Source organism: Trachypithecus francoisi, unplaced genomic scaffold (assembly GCF_009764315.1).
Source record: "Trachypithecus francoisi isolate TF-2019V2 unplaced genomic scaffold, Tfra_2.0 Lachesis_group16, whole genome shotgun sequence".
In the NCBI taxonomy this organism is placed as follows: domain Eukaryota; kingdom Metazoa; phylum Chordata; class Mammalia; order Primates; family Cercopithecidae; genus Trachypithecus; species Trachypithecus francoisi.
Window position 1 is genome coordinate 22,594,948 of NW_022681461.1, and position 17,773 is coordinate 22,612,720.

At 43.6% G+C, this 17,773-nt stretch overlaps 2 protein-coding genes across 9 annotated transcripts in view; one reads left to right on the forward strand and one right to left on the reverse strand.

Annotated features, from left to right (window-relative positions):
* The window catches only part of OSTF1 (osteoclast stimulating factor 1), a 58,499-nt gene extending 57,595 nt beyond the window's left edge, over positions 1-904 (reverse strand). Inside the window, exon 1 of one of the 3 annotated variants that reach the window (XM_033237077.1) lies at positions 338-666. In XM_033237077.1, coding sequence (XP_033092968.1) covers positions 338-371 — 34 coding nt within the window. In that variant the 5' untranslated portion in view covers positions 372-666. Of the gene's footprint in view, positions 1-337 lie in introns of all 3 variants that reach the window. The other 2 variants (XM_033237076.1, XM_033237078.1) reach the window with 2 other exon arrangements.
* NMRK1 (nicotinamide riboside kinase 1) overlaps positions 808-17,773 on the forward strand; it is a 28,515-nt gene continuing 11,549 nt past the window's right edge. For 4 of the 6 annotated variants that reach the window (XM_033237080.1, XM_033237082.1, XM_033237083.1 and 1 more), the window contains exons 1-4: positions 808-1,037; positions 6,244-6,307; positions 12,307-12,397; positions 12,715-12,763. In XM_033237080.1, the coding sequence (XP_033092971.1) occupies positions 6,279-6,307; positions 12,307-12,397; positions 12,715-12,763 (169 nt within the window). In that variant the 5' untranslated portion in view covers positions 808-1,037; positions 6,244-6,278. Of the gene's footprint in view, positions 1,038-6,243; positions 6,308-11,307; positions 11,565-12,306; positions 12,398-12,714; positions 12,764-17,773 lie in introns of all 6 variants that reach the window. The other 2 variants (XM_033237079.1, XM_033237081.1) reach the window with 1 other exon arrangement.

The following is a 17,773-nucleotide window of genomic DNA, read 5'->3' on the forward strand; positions in this document are numbered from 1 at the left end:
GGGAGATCAATGGCCCTGTCTTTCCGGAAAACTTCCATGGGACGTTGCCATCACACCCTCTGAAAGTTTCAGCGAATGACAACGTAGCAAAAGTGAGGTCGACTCCCCTTTAAAAATATACATATATTTTTAATCCTCGAAATCCTCTCGCTATCAAAATCGATCCCTCCCCCGTAACAGCGAACGCAAAACTAAGAGCGCCCATCCCGGTGGGGCAGATCTCGTAAGCCAGGCTCGGGGCCGGGTGCGCGCCGGGTCCTCCCTGCCAAGCGGCAGAGGAGGGGCCGGCACCTCGGCGGCCGGAGGACCCGACGAGCGCCTCCCTTACCTCCCTCACCTGGTTTGACTGGTTTGGGTGGCGGCTTCGACATCTCGCTTCCTGGAGCTGCAAATCCTAAAGACCCCGCCGAAAAGCTCACCGCTTGCCCGTCACCTAGCACTCGTGCACCCCAGTTTCTTTTCGTCAGGCTTACAACGGGGCGCCTCCCAGGACCGGCGCCCAACCTTGGCTGCACGAAGAGCGGACGCAGGCAGAGATGTTCCGCCGTGTGCCCCGCCCCGCCCCGCGGCCGCCGGAGCCGTCCTGAGCGCGCGCCGGGCCGACGAGGAAGTGGACCCCGCCTGGCCGAGCGCTTATTGGCTCCCGGGCTGGCAGCTTCGCCGCAGCGGGAGCGCGGGCGGCGCGCACGGCGGCGGAACGGGCCGGAGCCGAGCGAGAGCGAAGCGGGCGCGCGCCAGTGCCGCGGGCCGCGCGCGCTCCCAATAGGGAAGGGCCGGAGCTGGCCAGGGGCGCGCGGGAGAGGCCACGCTTGCCGTAGCCCCGCCCCGCCCCGCCCCGCCCCAACGGGGCCGAGCGGATTGGAAAGGGGCGTCAGGTGGCCACCCCTACCTGGCATCCCTCTAATCCAGGAGGATCGTGGGGAAAGAGGCTGTGGGCCTCTCCGGGAGCGAACTGCGGGTAGCGGCGCACTGGGGACAGGCGCGCGCCTGGCTGTCGCCCTTGCCGCTGTGTTTGGGAGGACTCGAACTGGCGCCAGGTGAGTGCTTACCTGCTCGCCCCTGCCGCGCCGCGCCGCCTTGGTGGGGCCTCGAGGTGTTTCCAGAGGGTTTTTGTGCTGGAGCTCGGGACTTGGTTACGCCTTGAAAGCCTTGCCTGGACTCTTGCCACCCTCACGGAACTGATAGGTAGCCTGCCGAGGAGCACGTGGACTCATGCTCTAGCGCCCTGGCATAATCCTGAAAATGGGAACGCTACCTCCAAGAGACCGCGCAGTTGGGAGAAGTCGCCAGGGACAGGATTCAGGACTTGATCCTCGCAGGTCGAGATGGTCTCATTCCTCTAGCGTTGGGGTGATGACCTACTGCCCGCCTGCTGCCTGTTATTGTATGGCCTGTTAAGAATTTTTTTTTTTTTACGTTTTTAATGGCTGAAAAGAAATCAAAAGAAATATAACACTTTGCGACACGTGAAAATTACATGAAATTCCGATTACAGTGTCCGTGAAAATTACATGAAATCCCGATTTCAGTGTCCGTAAAATTTTACAGGAACACGGTCACGCTCATTTGCATCTGTGTTGTCTGTGGCCGCTTTCGCATTACCCAGCAAGGTTGAGTAGCAGCTGGCAAAGCGCAAAGCATTTCCCATCTGGCACTCTACGGAAAAAGTTTGCCGACCCCTGATCTAGCGGATTTTTTCTTCGGTGGGAGGAAAGAACTGGAGCACACAAGGAAGCCAATGGCATAAGTTCAAAATAACAGTCAATATTGTAAATTAATTGTGTATTTGGGGAAGGAAAAAACTATTTACGTAAGAACCTACATAAATGAAACCAACGGGGGAGGGGCATGAATTGCATTTTCAAAAACCCCAGCCCTTCACGCCTGTAATCCCAGCACTGTGGGAGGCCAAGGTGGGTGGATCACGAGGTCCAGAGATCGAGACCATCCTGGCCAACATGGTGAAACCTGATCTCTACCAAAAATTCAAAAATTAGCCGGACGTGGTGGTGGGCGCCTGTAGTCCCAGCTACTCAGAAGGCTGAGGCAGGAGAATCACTTGAACCCGGGAGGCGGAGGTTTCAGTGAGCCGAGATTACACCACTGCACTCCAGCCTGGGGACAGAGCGAGACTGTCTTAGGAAAAAAAAAAAAAAAACAAAAACCCAGCCTTGAGGGATTTGTTTACCAAAAGGGAGCAAAGTTTAAACAATAGTAGGAAAAGACTGCCCTATCTCCTGGAAGAAGAGAATCAAAATAGCTGTTGAATAGAATACAAAGTGAGAAGTCCTGGAAACATTTTCCTCTTTTTAAAATATCAGGCTGTCCTGTAGATACATTTGAAGAGAACATTTAGCAGGAACTTTGTGTTTCAGATCATTTGCCTTAGAGAGCTGCCCTCTTCCTACAATCTGCTGATTCTGCACATGCCACTTCTGACTGTTCGCTGTTTAGAATCCAAAATGTAAACGTTTAGTAGTGAAATGAATTAAACATAAACACATCTGAATTAAAAGAAAACCCAACAACATTTTACTTAGGGTTAAAAAAAAGTGTAAAAAATAAAAATTAGTCATTTTAGATTTGCTCTTGGCTATCCTAGTTTGTTCTCCCGCTATGCAAAAGCTCTCTGCTGTTGAGGAAAGCTTTGCACACACCGGGAAATAAACTACATAGATATTCCATGAGATTGAAGGTGGTGTGGATTCTAGTGATAGACATGCCCTGAAATGATGACTCTTTGGACACATCACATGATTTACAGTTTGTACCAAGCTTGCATTTGCTTCATGAAGCCTGGCAAATCATAATTGCAAGCTTTTTAAATTTGATGTTTTGTTTTGTTTTTGGTTTCTTGGGAGGCAGTTTTGGGGTTGTTTTTTGTCTGTTTGGGGTTGTTTTTTGTCTGTTTTTTGTTTGTTCTTTGGTTTTTTTTTTCAAGATAGGCGCTCTATGGCTAAGGCTGAAATGCAGTGGTGGGCGCAGTCATGGCTCACTGCAGCCTTGGTGATTTTTTTTTTTTTTTGAGACGGAGTCTCGCTCTGTCACCCAGGCTGGAGTACAGTGGCCGGATCTCAGCTCACTGCAAGCTCCGCCTCCCGGGTTTATGCCATTCTTTTGCCTCAGTCTCCCGAGTAGCTGGGACTACAGGCGCCCGCCGCCACGCCCAGCTACTTTTTTGCATTTTTAGTAGAGACGGGATTTCACCGTGGTAGCCAGGATGGTCTCCATCTCCTGACCTCATGATCCGCCCGCCTCGGCCTCCCAAAGTGCTGGGATTACAGGCGTGAGCCACCGCACCCGGCTACCTTGGAGATTTTTAATAGTTCTTATAGAGGGCAACAGGCAATGAATGAAACAGTAGAACATGATGTGGAGGTAGACAGTGCCAGGCCTGAACTTGGAGCTCCCCTCAAGCTGCCCTGTGCATGCACACTGTTTTTGAAATAAATGACTTCAGGGATTGCTGGGCCCACCCCCACCCACCCTAGTCCCTTAGCCCTGTTGCCTCTCTTGTCTCTGCATGTTCCAGTCGCCCACCCTTCCGGTCACATTGTTACCTGCTCATTGCTGACAGAGTATGCCCAGCATTTACCCAAACACTGGCTTGGACAGGCCCGGACTGCTAACTAATGTAGAACTGGGAGTTCCTGTTTCGGTTAAAAAAAAAAAAAAACCTTACATTTCACTGTATCCAAGAGATTTTATAAGTGGGTTTTTTATGCCATCTCACTCCTGGTTCCTGAATTCAAGTAACCTAACCCCCTCAAGCCAACTTCCCGTGCCACAACCATGCTCACTTGTTATTTACATGCCATGTAATTGATGCAACAGTCACACGTGTAAGCACAGATGTGGCAATTAGGACCGGGACCAGTAATCCTTTCCATTCTGTGTGCACAGCAAATAGTGCCCCATCAATAATACATCAGTAAGAATGACATCAGTTATCCATCAGAGCCTGACAATTAAGCTAGCACATATGTAACACCCTTTCTTTGCTGTTAGTAATAAAGTGCTTTTTAGCAGCTTGGAGTGATGGAAAGAAGTCAACTCAACTGGTTTAGTTTCATATCTGGCTTTTCCACTTACTGTCCGTGTGACCTTAGGCAAATCGCTCTATTGTCTGAGCCAGTTTCCACTTCTGCAAAAGGAAGAGGTAGACCAAGTAATCTCTAAAGCTATACTTCTCCAAGTTTGAGAATTTATGCTTCAGTGAGCTATCCAAAAATAAGTGAAATGGGGGCAAGGAATGACAAAGTTGTATGAATTTTTACTTTATTTGGTCAAGTGAGGATATCACTCTGCTAACAATTTTTGACAACATAATTTTGTAAGAGAAAGAACATTTATCGCCACAAAAGTGAGATAAAGAGCAGCTTCTCCCTTCCCAAAATAAGGCCAGTTGGCATCATTGCACTGACATACCGAAAAAATAAGAATAGGGTAAAATAAAATTCAAAAGCAGAAAAATTACAACATAAAAATGTATTTTACAATATTCATTGTATGCAGTCGTTCCCTCGATACATCTTGTAAATTTGGATGGAGATGTGATTCAACAACATAACTCTGGATGAAACTCAAATATCCAACTTGTTCTGTTTTATTTTATCTTTTAAGCCAGGGTCTCGCTGTCACCCAGACTGGAGTGTAGCAACTCAGTCTCCATTCACTGCTACCCCCACCTTGTGGGCTCAAGCAATCCTCCCACCTCAGCCTCCGAAGTAGCTGGAATACAGGAGCACACCACCATGCCTGGCTAATCTTTTGTATCCGAAGTAGCTGGAACTACAGGAGCACACCACCATGCCTGGCTCATCTTTTGTATTTTTGGTAGAGACAGCCTTTTACCATGCTGCCCAGACTGGCCTCAAACTCCTAAGCTCAAGCAATCCGCCTGCCTTGACCTCCCAAAGTGCTGGGATTATAGGCATGAGTCACCGTGCCCAGTTGCTATTTGATCACAGTCATTATTGAATTCTTGTCTCACACAGACTTGTTAATGGAAGTGGACCCCAGTCTTAAGCAATTGTACTCAATGTGGAATATTCTAGAAAGGCCAAGAAGTCAGGCAACAATAGCCCTTTCCCCACCAGGCTTTTTTCTGCATAACCCCTCCCCAGGGAGAGTGTGGACACAGATCATAAGAACTGGAGCATTGCTGGGAGCCTCCAGCTTGACAGGCAGCCACTTGCCCCCAGCTACACAGCCTAGGTCCCTGGCCACCCCCCTGAGCAGATAGGAATGAAGAACAGTGACTATCAAGAGATGACCTTCAGCAGCCACTATTAAGGTTCCCTCCAGCTGCGCTTCACCTTTTCACTTAGTGATGAAAAATGGCCCATTGTAATAACCAAGGACTGCTTTAGTGAACCTTAGGGAGGCATGTATGAAACTGCCCTCCATCCCCTAGACCAAAGGTCCACAAAACAGCAGCCGGTGGCTTAACCTGGCCCTCTGCCTGAACATTTGCAGTTTCATGTAGAAAGCACTACACAAATCCAATTAAGGGAAATTATAGCGCAATAAAAGGGAATTTCATTCTTGTCATTAGTAGACCTGTTAAAAAACATTATGATTATATATTGAATATCATCACAAAAATTTGTGAAAATATTTTTTCTCTTATTATGTAAGTCCATACATAACAATTTAGATTTTGCCTCTTGGCCCACACAGCGTCAAATATTTACTATCTGGCCTGTTTCCGAAAAAAATGTACCTAGCCAGGCCCAAGAGCTAGGCTTTTGGGTGAAGAAATCTTGTCTTTAAACGGCATTAGCTTCATTTTGCCTCTGGTCAGCAGCGACTTTTTTCCTGTATTATAAGGGGAGAAAGAGGCCAGCCCACAGAGGTCCCTCCCTGCCTCATTGATAACGAGTCATACCCAGGTGACTGAATTGTGCAGGTGGAAGGCAACCTGGCTAAGGAGAGGATGAAACTTCATATACCACACTGTGGCCTAGCAACTCTTCCACGCCTGGAAAACAGACATTCAAGGGGGAGTATTCCGCAGCTACCTGACGTTGAACTGGTTGAGAGGCCCTGAGCACGCCCCGGCTGTTGGCACTCAGTGGTAGCAGGGGAAGCCAGTACGGCAGGGAATGTGGATAACGCGGGGCTGTGCTGAGAGGTCACTGTTACCCTCCCCTCTCAGCTGGTGCTCCTAATTTAGGATTCTTTATCTCCCTAGACATCTAAATGAAATGCATTTGATTTTTTTTTTTTTTTTACTTTTAGGAAATACTAGGAAGCTGTGGTTTTCAAAGCTAATTATGAAAACATTTATCGTTGGAATCAGTGGGTGAGTAACTTTGGTACAGACAGCTCTTTAAGATACTGAGGATGTGCAAATGGTGTTTCCGTGTGGATGGAGTAGGGGACAGAGAAGCAGTGAGGATTCCAGAGTCCTGGGGAAGAGCAGACCACTGTGGGATGTCAGCGAAGTGCTGGTGTCATAAATGCCAACAAGAGATAGAAGAGTTTTCTATAAACAGAGAGACAGAAGAGTCTGTCAACCACATTTACCCACTTTCCCTTTTATTTTGTGGAGCTAACACCAGAGGCAAGGTCTGATTGGGCACTGCTTTCATTCAGGATGATTTATCATTCCCCATATGGGTGTTCCTCCATCATGACGGAGGAGAAAACTTAGTGTTTCTTTCCAGCTGTGCCCAGCTTCAGACATGTGCTATAGAGAACACCTTCACCTCCATTCCTTTCCCCCATGTTTTGGGTGGCCTTATGTCCCACGTTGCCCAAGCTAATACTTGTGGTCCTGGAGGCACCTCTCTTTCTCTCAAACGTGTTCTAAATTATATGGTCATCCTACCTGTGGTCCCAGAGGCTGGCATGCAAATAAAACATCAACATCAAGTGAAAATGACATTATTTGTTTTGCTACCATAGTATGTTCACCTTTACTCTATTATTTGTGACCCAGTTAATAAAATATAAGACTACTTTGTTTGTAATTTTGGGGAGATCACTGTGTTATGGTATTACATTACCATAGTAAGTCACCAATCAGAAGTAAAATTGAGTGAACTAAATGTCAGAATTCTGCTTTGCCTCCCATCTAATCAGAAGAAAAGTTCAGTTTTTCTCTGCAGTACTTCTCTTGTGTTTCTCTTCCTTCCCGCACTCACTGCCACCATCCTGATACAGGCTCTCATTCCGTAATCCCCATCTTTCCCTTCTAATCTTTCCCACACACCTCTACCAGTTTAAACTTCATACAGAACATTTTAATTATCTGCCTGAGGAATGATATTCAGTGGTTCCCAGTTATTGAGAATTAAATCTGAATATCATGGTATATGAAGGCTATCCATAAGTAATAAAGGAAATGTATTAGCCTCGGGGGTAGCAGGCTGCAGGAAAGATTTGATACTGGAGCTCAGTGGTATCACCAAAGACAGTTTTTCTCTCTTCTATGTGTCTTTCATTTGGGTTCATCTTAGAACTGACTTATCCTTTTGGTCACAAGTAGCTGCTAGGAGCCCTGTGACTTGTTTCTTCATAGCCTGTCACTGGGCAGAAGGGGAAATACTTCTCTTCCCCTAGGTCATAGGTCTCCCTTTGACTGGACAAGCATGGTCCACATACATGCAGCCACTGTGGTAAAAGAGGTGGGATTACATTGATTGGTTTAGGTCAGTGGGTTCTTTTCTGGAATTGAGAGTGGGAGCAGTCCCAACCAGACCTAGAAAACAGACATGGAACCTGGAAAGGCAACTACAAAGTCCACTACAGGATCCAATCCACCCTTCATTTGGCATCTGTGTAAATAAGATTTCCCTCTTCTCAATGTCCCAAAACAGGGCCGTATACCTAGAAACCTACCTCCTGTCTTGTCCTGTGCACTAGGTACTATCCATAACTTCCTAAGAAAGCCTTCTTCCCACTATCTTTTCTTTAGCAAGTGCCGTGATTTCTCCTTTTTCTCTTTTAAGAGACAGGGTCTTACTATGTTGTCCAGGCTGGTCTTGAACTCCTGGCCTCAAACAGTCCTCCCACCTGGGCCTCCCAAAGTGCTGGGATTACAAGGATGAGCCACTGCTCCTGGCCAAGTGCCTCAATTTCATTTTAGTGCTGCTGCACCTGTGAAGCCCATGCCAGATTCAGTTATGGCGACTTTTGTTCCTGCCTTGCATCTTATGAACTTAACCACTTGCTTCCCTAGGAAGTAATTGTCCAATAAGTCTCGACCAAATTATTACTTCATAGAGAAGTAATAACAGTAATTATTCAACTGCAAATAACAGGGGTTCTGAAGGATTTCAGAGGGCATCCATGAACCTCCTGGAGATTTAACACAAATGTAAATATAGTCATTTTTCTGGGGGTGTTAGTCCATTTGTCTTGCTATAAAGGAATGCCTGAAGCTGAGTACTTTATAAAGAAAAAGAGGTTTATTTGGCTCACTGTTCTGCAGGCTGTATAAGAAGCATGGTGCTGGTACGTGCTTCTGATGAGGGCCTCAGGAAGTTTACATTCATGGTGGAAGGTGAAGGGGATCCAGCATATCACATGGCGGAAGAAGGAGCAAGAGAGAGTGAAATGGGGCTGGGCACGATGGCTCCCGCCTGTAATCCCAGCACTTTGGGAGGCCAAGGCAGGTGGATCACAAGGTCAGGAGATCGAGACCATCCTGGTTAACACGGTGAAACCCCATCTGTAGTAAAAATACAAAAAATCAAAAATGAAAAAAAGAGAGAGCGTGAGAGGGAGATCTCAGACTTTTTAAACAACCAGCTCTCACGTGAACCAACAAAGCAAGAACTCACTCATTACCATGGGGATGGCACCAAACCCTTCATGAGGGATCTACCCCCATGAACCAAACACCTGCCACAGGCCCCACCTCCAGCTTGGGGATCACATTTCTTTTTTCAGACAGAGTCTCACTCGCCCAGGCTGGAGTGCAGTGGTGCAATCTCAGCTCACTGCAGCCTCGACCTCCCGGGTTCAAGGAATTCTCCTGCCTTAGCCTCCCAAGTAGCTGGGACTACAGGCGTGCACCACCACGCCCAGCTAATTTTTGTTCTTTGTTTTTGTTTGTTTGTTTGTTTGTTTGTTTGAAATGGAGTCTCGCTCTGTCGCCCTGGCCAGAGTGCAGTGGCTTGATCTCGGTTCACTGCAAGCTCCACCGTCCGGGTTCACGCCATTCTCCTGCCTCAGCCTCCCGAGTAACTGGGACTACAGGCACCCACCACCACGCCCGGCTAATTTTTTTGTATTTTTTTGGTAGATACGGGGTTTCACCATGTTAGCCAGGATGGTCTTGATCTCCTAATCTCGTGATCTGCCTGCCTCGGCCTCCCAAAGTGCTGGGATTATAGGCGTGAGCCACAGCGCCCGGCCTAAGTTTTGTATTTTTAATAGAGGTGGGGTTTGAACTCCTGACCTCAGGTGATCTGCCCACCTCGGCCTCCCAAAGTACTGGGATTACAGGTGTGAGTTACCATGCCTGGCCGGGGATCACATTTCAATATGACATTTGGAGAGGACAAACATCCAAACTCAGTCACTAGGGAAAGAGATGATAACCTTCATGGGATTCTCTCAGAGTCCCACAGTGTAAAAAAAATTAAAATCCATCCTGGCATTAGACTTTGTATCCCATCTCCATTACTTAACATGGACTAGTTTTATTACTATATTAACTTCTCAACCCTTAGTTTCCTCAACTGGAAAATTGGAATATTAACATCTACCTGTTGCAGAATGTATTCTCCATGTGTTTGAATAATTATAGACAGCCTTTTAACTTCTCCCTAGCCCACTGTTATGTCCAAATACAATGAGCCCTCTTGTTACCTGGCACATAAAAAAATAAATGGGCCAGGAGTTGTGCATTTATTTGGGTGTTGTGAGCAAAGAAGGGAGCGGCACCAAGTAGTCACCCTTTTTCCTTCCTAGGATCCTAGGATCTGAGCACGCTGGGCACGCTTCTCCTCAGGTTGGATAGCACATGCGAGCAAGGCTGTGAGTGTGCTGCATGTGGTGGTTGTGGGTGTGCCATAGGAGAAGGTTCCTATTCCTTTCCCACATGTTTTGGGTGACTTTCCTATTCCTTTCCCCCATTCCTTTCCCCCATCCTATTCCCCCATTCCTATTCCTTTCCCCCATCCTATTCCCTTCCCCAAGGAAGGTTCCTATTCCTTTTCCCCATGTTGTGGGTGGCCTGAGCTGTCGTCACCTGACCAGGATGTCTCCCAGTCTGAGTGTGGATTTTAGGTGCAGGCTTGTTTAAATACTTTTTCTCCCCTCTCCTCTCCATATCTCAGACTATCTTCTAGCCGGTCTGTCTCCTCCAAGGCTTGTGCAAAAATGGGGTGTGTATTTCTCATTGGCTTTAGCTAAGTCAGTGAGAAAGGATCTAATTACTACTGTTGGTTTGACTGCATGATCTTAACAGAGATAATTCTAGAAAATGACAGATGTTTCTAGCCAGATTGTTCATATTGTAATAAAGTCACTCCTGTTCACTATCTCATTTAAACCAAAACTTAATACCTAAGCTATGGACAATTGGTATAGTTTACAGACATTTTTGTTAAAGAGGGGGAAAAGTCGTAATATTGTCTCGATACATAGGGTAGCACCCACTCCCTTTTCCTTGTTTTCGAAGAGATGGCCCATATCCTACCCAATCGTGTATCGTAAGGTTAAATGAGAAATCTTGTGAATCAGGTTCCTTCTACCTTGAGGTATAATATAATAGTAGAGTTATATGCAGGCCATTTTGATGAATGGATGTTAATTCATTTTCTCTTTTCTAGATTATAAGTATTTGTGGATTGATCTCATCTGAGATTAAGCAAAGTTTCTTACAAATAGATGTGTAGTCAGGAGTTTTTTGTACTGTGAACATTTGGTGGTATGGTGAAATCTTGACCTCAGAGTAATAGTTTGAAGTGTACAAAATAAAATACAGGAATACAAAGGAAATTGGTTATATTGAAATATAGTTATAAAAATATTTTTAAAAACAAATTTGTGATATTGTGATATATACTCTTCTGAAGTCAATATATTAAATAACAATACCCAGAGGTGGGTCTAAACAATGCCATAAATCAGAAGTAATAATGAACATTGATGATACTTCAAGATATCCAACCCAACTGCAACATAATATGAAAATATCTGTGATTTCTCTTGGTGAATGTCAGGGGTACTTATATCACTTATATTTATAATTAAAGGAGATGCTAAATTTCTGTTAGAATTCAGTGAAATTAAAGGTATAATTTTTTTCTCATTCAAGTTCACAAATGCCCTGACTTATGTTCACAGACATGAGCCCCAGGTTAAAACACTCTTTCAATAAACGACTGAGTAGGGAAGTGCCTCCCTCCCGTGTGATCTCCTAGACGCTGGGAAACTGGATCTAAAGAGGAGTGACTCAGTGCCCCTTCTTCTGGACTTCACGGTCCGGCCAGAAGGGACAAATAACTGGCCCGAAGGGATAAGCTACAGTGGACCTCCCAGCTGGCCCCCAGGTGGAGAGAGATGGGGAAAAGGAGGCATCACAGAGGAAATGTGATATCATGGTAGGTGGGCTTGTACTAAGCCACTCCTGTTTTTTACACTGTGCCTTGAAGCAAAATCACAGTGACCGTATGCAGTTTTATACACTTGCACTAAAATGTGCTACTCATATTCTCTGTGTTGCATATGAACCATGTGAATATTTTGACATAGGCAAAAAAACATTTCGCTTCCAACACAGTGCCTAGGATTGTGTTTAAGTGTTAGTGTTACTCAGTTCGCTTACTCGGTAGTTACCTTTCTCCTTCATCTTTCCCAGCTTATTTCTTATCGTTTAGTACATCAGATCTGCTGTTTAAGGCACTATCTATGAAAGAAATCTTTTTTCTTAAATAGTAAATACTGCTTTAAATATCCTCTTTAAAAATATTTTAAAGTGTTTAATGATTTTTTTGGCCAGGCCCTGTGGCTCACGCCTGTAATCCCAGCACTTCGGGAGGCCCAGGCGGGTGGATCACCTGAGGTCAGGAGTTGCAGACCAGCCTGTCTAACATGGCGAAACCCCATCTCTACTAAAACTACAAAAATTAGCCGGGTGTGGTTGCGGCACCTGTAATCCCAGCTGCTCGGGAGGCTGAGGCAGGAGAATCACTTGAACCCAGGAACCGGAGGTTACAGTTAGCCAAGATCACACCACTGCACTTAAGCCTTGGTGACACAGCGAGACCCCGTCTCTCAAAAAAAAAAAAAAGTGTTTAATGATTTTTAATGCTTTTTCCTTCTTGGTACTTTTCTTTGCTTCAGTGTGACAAACGGTGGGAAAACAACACTGGCTAAGAATTTGCAGAAACACCTCCCAAATTGCAGTGTCATATCTCAGGATGATTTTTTCAAGGTATCTATAAAACTTCTTAAATTATTTATTTAATACAAAAAGGTTTAACCACCAAGTTAATTGAATTACATCCAAGAAGTCTTGGGCGAGTAATGTACCTTTGGCATTGAAATTAGGCTCAGTGCAATGGTGCTATTTATCCACTAGATGGCACTGTCTATCAGTGCTGATCTTTAATTGCTCCTTCAAAGCATTTATTAAAATACTTTAGTCTATAATTGTATTATTTCTTTATAATTGTATTATCCTCTTTAGTCTATAATTGTATTATTTCTTTCCTACACACTATTTTCATGGGTACTTTATTATTTTTCCAGCCAGAGTCTGAGATAGAGACAGATAAAAATGGATTTTTGCAGTATGATGGTAAGTAGATTTGCTTGTCAAATATTGTATGCTTATGTTCATTTTCTTTTTCAAACCCAAAGAACTTCACTATGTTGAACTTGATGGTTCTGTGGAACAAAAATTTAAAAAAAGAACTTTACTGTATCTGTGAAGGCAGTCTTAAAGTGTGTTTAAATATATTGCTGTACTTTAAGCCTGCCTTTGTAGGTTTCTGATTTCTGTTGAACTATTTAAATAAGTGAAAACCTTTTTCCAGTTTTATATTTAAAACTGAAAACATTGGGGCCAGACTTGGAGGCTGACACCTGTAATGCCAGCACTTTGGAATGCCGAGGCAGGCAGATCACTTGAGCTCAGGAGTTTGAGACCAGCCTGGGCAACACAGGGAGATTCCATCTCTACCCAAAAAAATACAAAAATTAGCCAGGTGTGGTGGTGCATGCCTGTAGTCACAGCTACTTTGGAGGCTAAGGTGGGAGGATCACTTTGCCCAGGAGGCTGAGTCTGCAGTGAACCCAGGTGGCACCACTCTACTCCAGCCTGGGTGACAGAGTGAGACCCTGTCTCAAAAAAAAAAATATATATATATATATATATATATTTTTTTTTTTTTTTTTTTTTTTTTTTTTTTTTGAGACAGAGTCTCGCTGTGTCGCCCAGGCTGGAGTGCAGTGGCGCGATCTCGGCTCACTGCAAGCTCCGCCTCCGAGTAGCTGGGACTACAGGCGCCCGCCACCGCGCCCGGCTAGTTTTTTTTGTATTTTTAGTAGAGACGGGGTTTCACCGTGTTAGCCAGGAGGGTCTCGATCTCCTGACCTCGTGATCCACCCGCCTCGGCCTCCCAAAGTGCTGGGATTACAGGCTTGAGCCACCGCGCCCAGCCTAAAAATATATTTTTTTAAAATAAAAATAATAAAACTGAAAACACAGGAATGATAGATTTTTCTTCTTTTTAATTGAGGTAAAATATGCCTATATAATTTACTATCTTTACCAATCTTAAGTGTACAGTTCATTGGTAATAGATACATTTTTTTTTTTCTCCCTTCATTCCCCTCACCTGCTTCCCCTTCCAGGCCTCTGGTAACCACCAGTCTACTCTCTATCTTCATGAAATCCACTTTTTTTTAGCTCCCACATATGCATGAGGATATGTGATACTTGTCTTTCTGTGCCTGACTTACTTCATTTAACATAATGGCCTCCAGTTCCATCCATGTTGCTGCAAATGATGACTTCATTCCTTTTATGGCTGCATGATATTCCATTACATATACACACCATACTTTCTTTATCCATTTCTTCATCGATGGGTACTTAGATTCATTTCATATTCTGGCTATTTGTGAATAGTGCTGCAATAAACATGGCGGTGCAGATATTTCTTGGATATATTGATTTCTTTTATTTTGGATATATAAGTGGTAATAGAATTGCCAGATCATGTGGTAGTTCTATTTTTAATTTTTTGAGGAATCTCTGTACTTCTGCATAGTGACTGTACTGATTTACATTCCTCCCAGTAGTGTATGAAGGTTCCCCTTTCTCCACGTGGAATCATAGGGTTTTCTTCTGAAGCAAGTTAGGCTTGCTCTCCCTCTGCCCATTCCTGTTCTGGAGATATATAAGTAGCTATATTGGTCACCCTCAACTACCCCATGACAGAATTTTGCCTGGAGCAGACTATATTCTCTCATTCTTTCAGCTTTCCTTCCTGGTGGCCAAAGTACTAGACAGCTGTGGTTTGGTTTTGTTTTTTTCACTGTTCAGAAAGGTTTGTGATCATATTTTACATGGATTCTCCTCATTCCTTACTCCAAGCTAACAGTTTTGAAGCCAAAGGATTACAGTCTATCCTAAAACATTTTCTGTAGAGAATATCATGCTAATAGGCTGTTTAATATTTAGTGGTCTTATTAACCTTTATAATAAAAAAGATGATCATTGAGTACTTATACAAACTAGTAACAGAGGGAGCTCCCTTAAAAAGGTCATAAAGTATGTTCTCTATTTTTAACTGATAATCTTTTAGGAAAAGTGTTATATGATCAGTTCTTACAGACACATAATAGTTTTATGAGAGGCAAAATTCTTGACTCATTCCCTGTTCTTGCTTCTTGAGTTGCAGCCAGGATCATTTTTTCTTTTTTTTTTTTTTCTTCTCTTCCTCTCGTCCAGAGGTTAGTGAGAAAATCATTACAAAGTAAGGGTGAAAAACAATGTAAGACAGTTTTCAACAATTGGAAAAGAATTACTATTTCTAATTTTTAATGAATTCTTACAAACTGGTAAGAAAACCTAATAGCCCAGTAGGAAAAGGGCCTAAGGTTGTGAATAAGCTCTTCATAGAAGCAGTCAGTTATTGGATTAGTAAATGTACAATAAAAACCTTAAAGAACTGTAAATTGCTTTTTTTCCCACTTACCAAGTAAATGAAGATGTTTAAAGCAATGAGAATTATCCAGTGAAAGCACGGGCTCAGTAAAACAAAGGCCCTAATATACTTTAGATGGAAGTATATAGATAAATTGGTACAGCCTTTCTGGAAGGGAGGTTGAGCATGTGTCCTAAACTTAGCATGTTCATGCCATGACTTCAAGGCATCTCACATCAGGAATCTATCTTAAGGAAAGATTTGAACATTTTAGGTAAATGCACAAATTTAAGGAATCAAAGTACTAGTCAAGTCTTTCTAAGCACAAACAGGATAGTTTTAAAATGTGGAACTATCAAGTTTGTAGAGGAAATAATTCTATTTTCAATGGAATGTAATTGATTAATATGAAATAAATCAAAACAAAAATTAAAAATCAAAGGATGGCCGAGTACGGTGGCTCACATGTGTAAGCCCAGCTCTTTGGGAGGCCAAGGTGGATAGATTACTTAGGTCCAAGGAGTTCAAGACCAGTCTGAGCAACCTGGCAAAACCCTGTCTCTACAAAAAATACAAAAACCAGCTGGGTGTGGTGGTGCGCACCTGTGGTCCCAGCTACTGAGGAGACTGAGGCGGGAGGATCACTTGAGCCTGGAAAGCAAAGGCTATAGTGAGCCGAGATATGCCACTGCACTCCAGCTTAGGTGACAGAGTGAGACTGTGTCAAAGAAAAAAAAAAAAAATCAAAAGATGGTGGAAAAATAGAAAATAATAGTAAGATGATAGATTTAAGCCCAAATATACCAGTAGCCACATTAAGTGAAAGGAAGTAAAATACTCCAAAAATTGTCAGACTGGTATTTTTTTTTTTAAGCCAACAATAAGTTCCTTAAAAGAGAAAGGCTTAATAGCTGGGTGCAGTGGCTCACAACTATAGTCCCAGATACTCGGGTAGCCGAGGCGGAAGAATCACTTGAACCTGGGAGGCAGAGGTTGCAGTGAGCCAAGGTTGCGCCACTGCACTCCAGTCTGGGCAACAGAGCGAGACTCTGTCTCAAAAAAGAAAAATAACGAAAGAAATGGACTTAAGTATAAGGACATAGAAATATAGGCAGTAAAAGGCTAGAAAAAGATCCATGATAGAAACACCTACTGAAAGAACTGTTTTAACTCTAGCAACTATACTAATAACAGACGAAGTAAACTTTAAGGCCGAGTATTACTGAGATAGAAAGAAATGAGTTACTTCGATAAGAAAATAAAACAACCTAAAATTTTTATCTACCTAATAACATAACATTAAAATGCATTAAACACTGACAGAGCTAAGAGGAGAGAAATACACAAATCCACAATTGGCGTGGGAGTTTTTTGTTTGTTGGTTGGTTGGTTTTTTATTGAGATGGAGTCTCACTCTGACACCCAGGCTGCAGTGCAATGGTGTGATCTTGGTTCACTGCAACCTCTGCTGCCCAGGTTCACACAATTCTCATGCCCCAGCCTCCCAAGTAGCTGGGACTACAGCCATGAACCACCATGCCTGGCTAATTTTTTTTTTTTTTTTTTTTAAATAGAGATGGGGTTTCCCCAGGTTGGCTAGACTGGTCTTGAACTCCTGACCTCAGGTGATCTGCCCACCTCAGCCTCCCAAAGTGGTGGGATTACAGGTGTGAGCCACCATGCGCAGCTGATGAGGGGGATTTTAACACAACTTCCTTTGTGTATTAGTTTGCTAGGGCAACATAGCAAAGTACCACAGAATGCCTGAAACAACAGAAAGTTATTGTCTCACAATTCGAGAAGCCAGAAGTCTGAGATCCAGGTGTCAGCAGGGTGGGCTCCCTCTGAGGCTATGAGGGAGACTCTTTTCGGTGCCCCTCTCCTGGCTTCTGGTGTTTGCTGAAATCTCTGGCAGCCTTGGCTTCGGCTGCATCACCCCAGTTCCTGACTTCATCTCCACATGGTACTGTCCCCGTGTGTGTCTGAATTTTCTCCTTCTGTAATCAATCATTATTGGATCAGGTGCCCACCCTACTCCAGTGTGACCTCACCTTAACTGATTAAATCTGTAATGACCATATTTCCAAATAAAGTCACATTCTGGAGAACTGGGCATGAGGACTTTAACATAGGGGGACACATTCAGCTCGTAACAGCCACTAATGGGACTAGCAGACAAAAATTACTAATGATATAACAGATTTGAACAATATAACTAACTTGACCAAAAACTGACATATACAGAACATGCACCTAATAACAGCAGAATACATATTTTTTTTCTTGAGTACATATTACCCCAAATAGTCCGTATATGCAAGGGCATGGAGTAAGTCCTAATATACTTTATGGATTGAAGAAATACAAAGATACTCTGTAATCACCATGAAGGAAATTAAAAAGCAATAACCAAGTGTTTGAAAAGTAAGCATTACCCTTTTTTCTGATTTTCAAAAACTTTTTCTAATGGAAAATTTCAAACTTATGCAGAGGTCAGCAGAAAAGTATGAACTCTCTCATGAGTTCACCACCCAGTTTTAATAAGATGAAATTTTGACCAATTATATTTCATCTATACTGTCACCCACTCTATTCATCTATATTGTTTTCAAGCAAATCCCAAACATCATTGTATTTTATCTGAAGCAAAACAC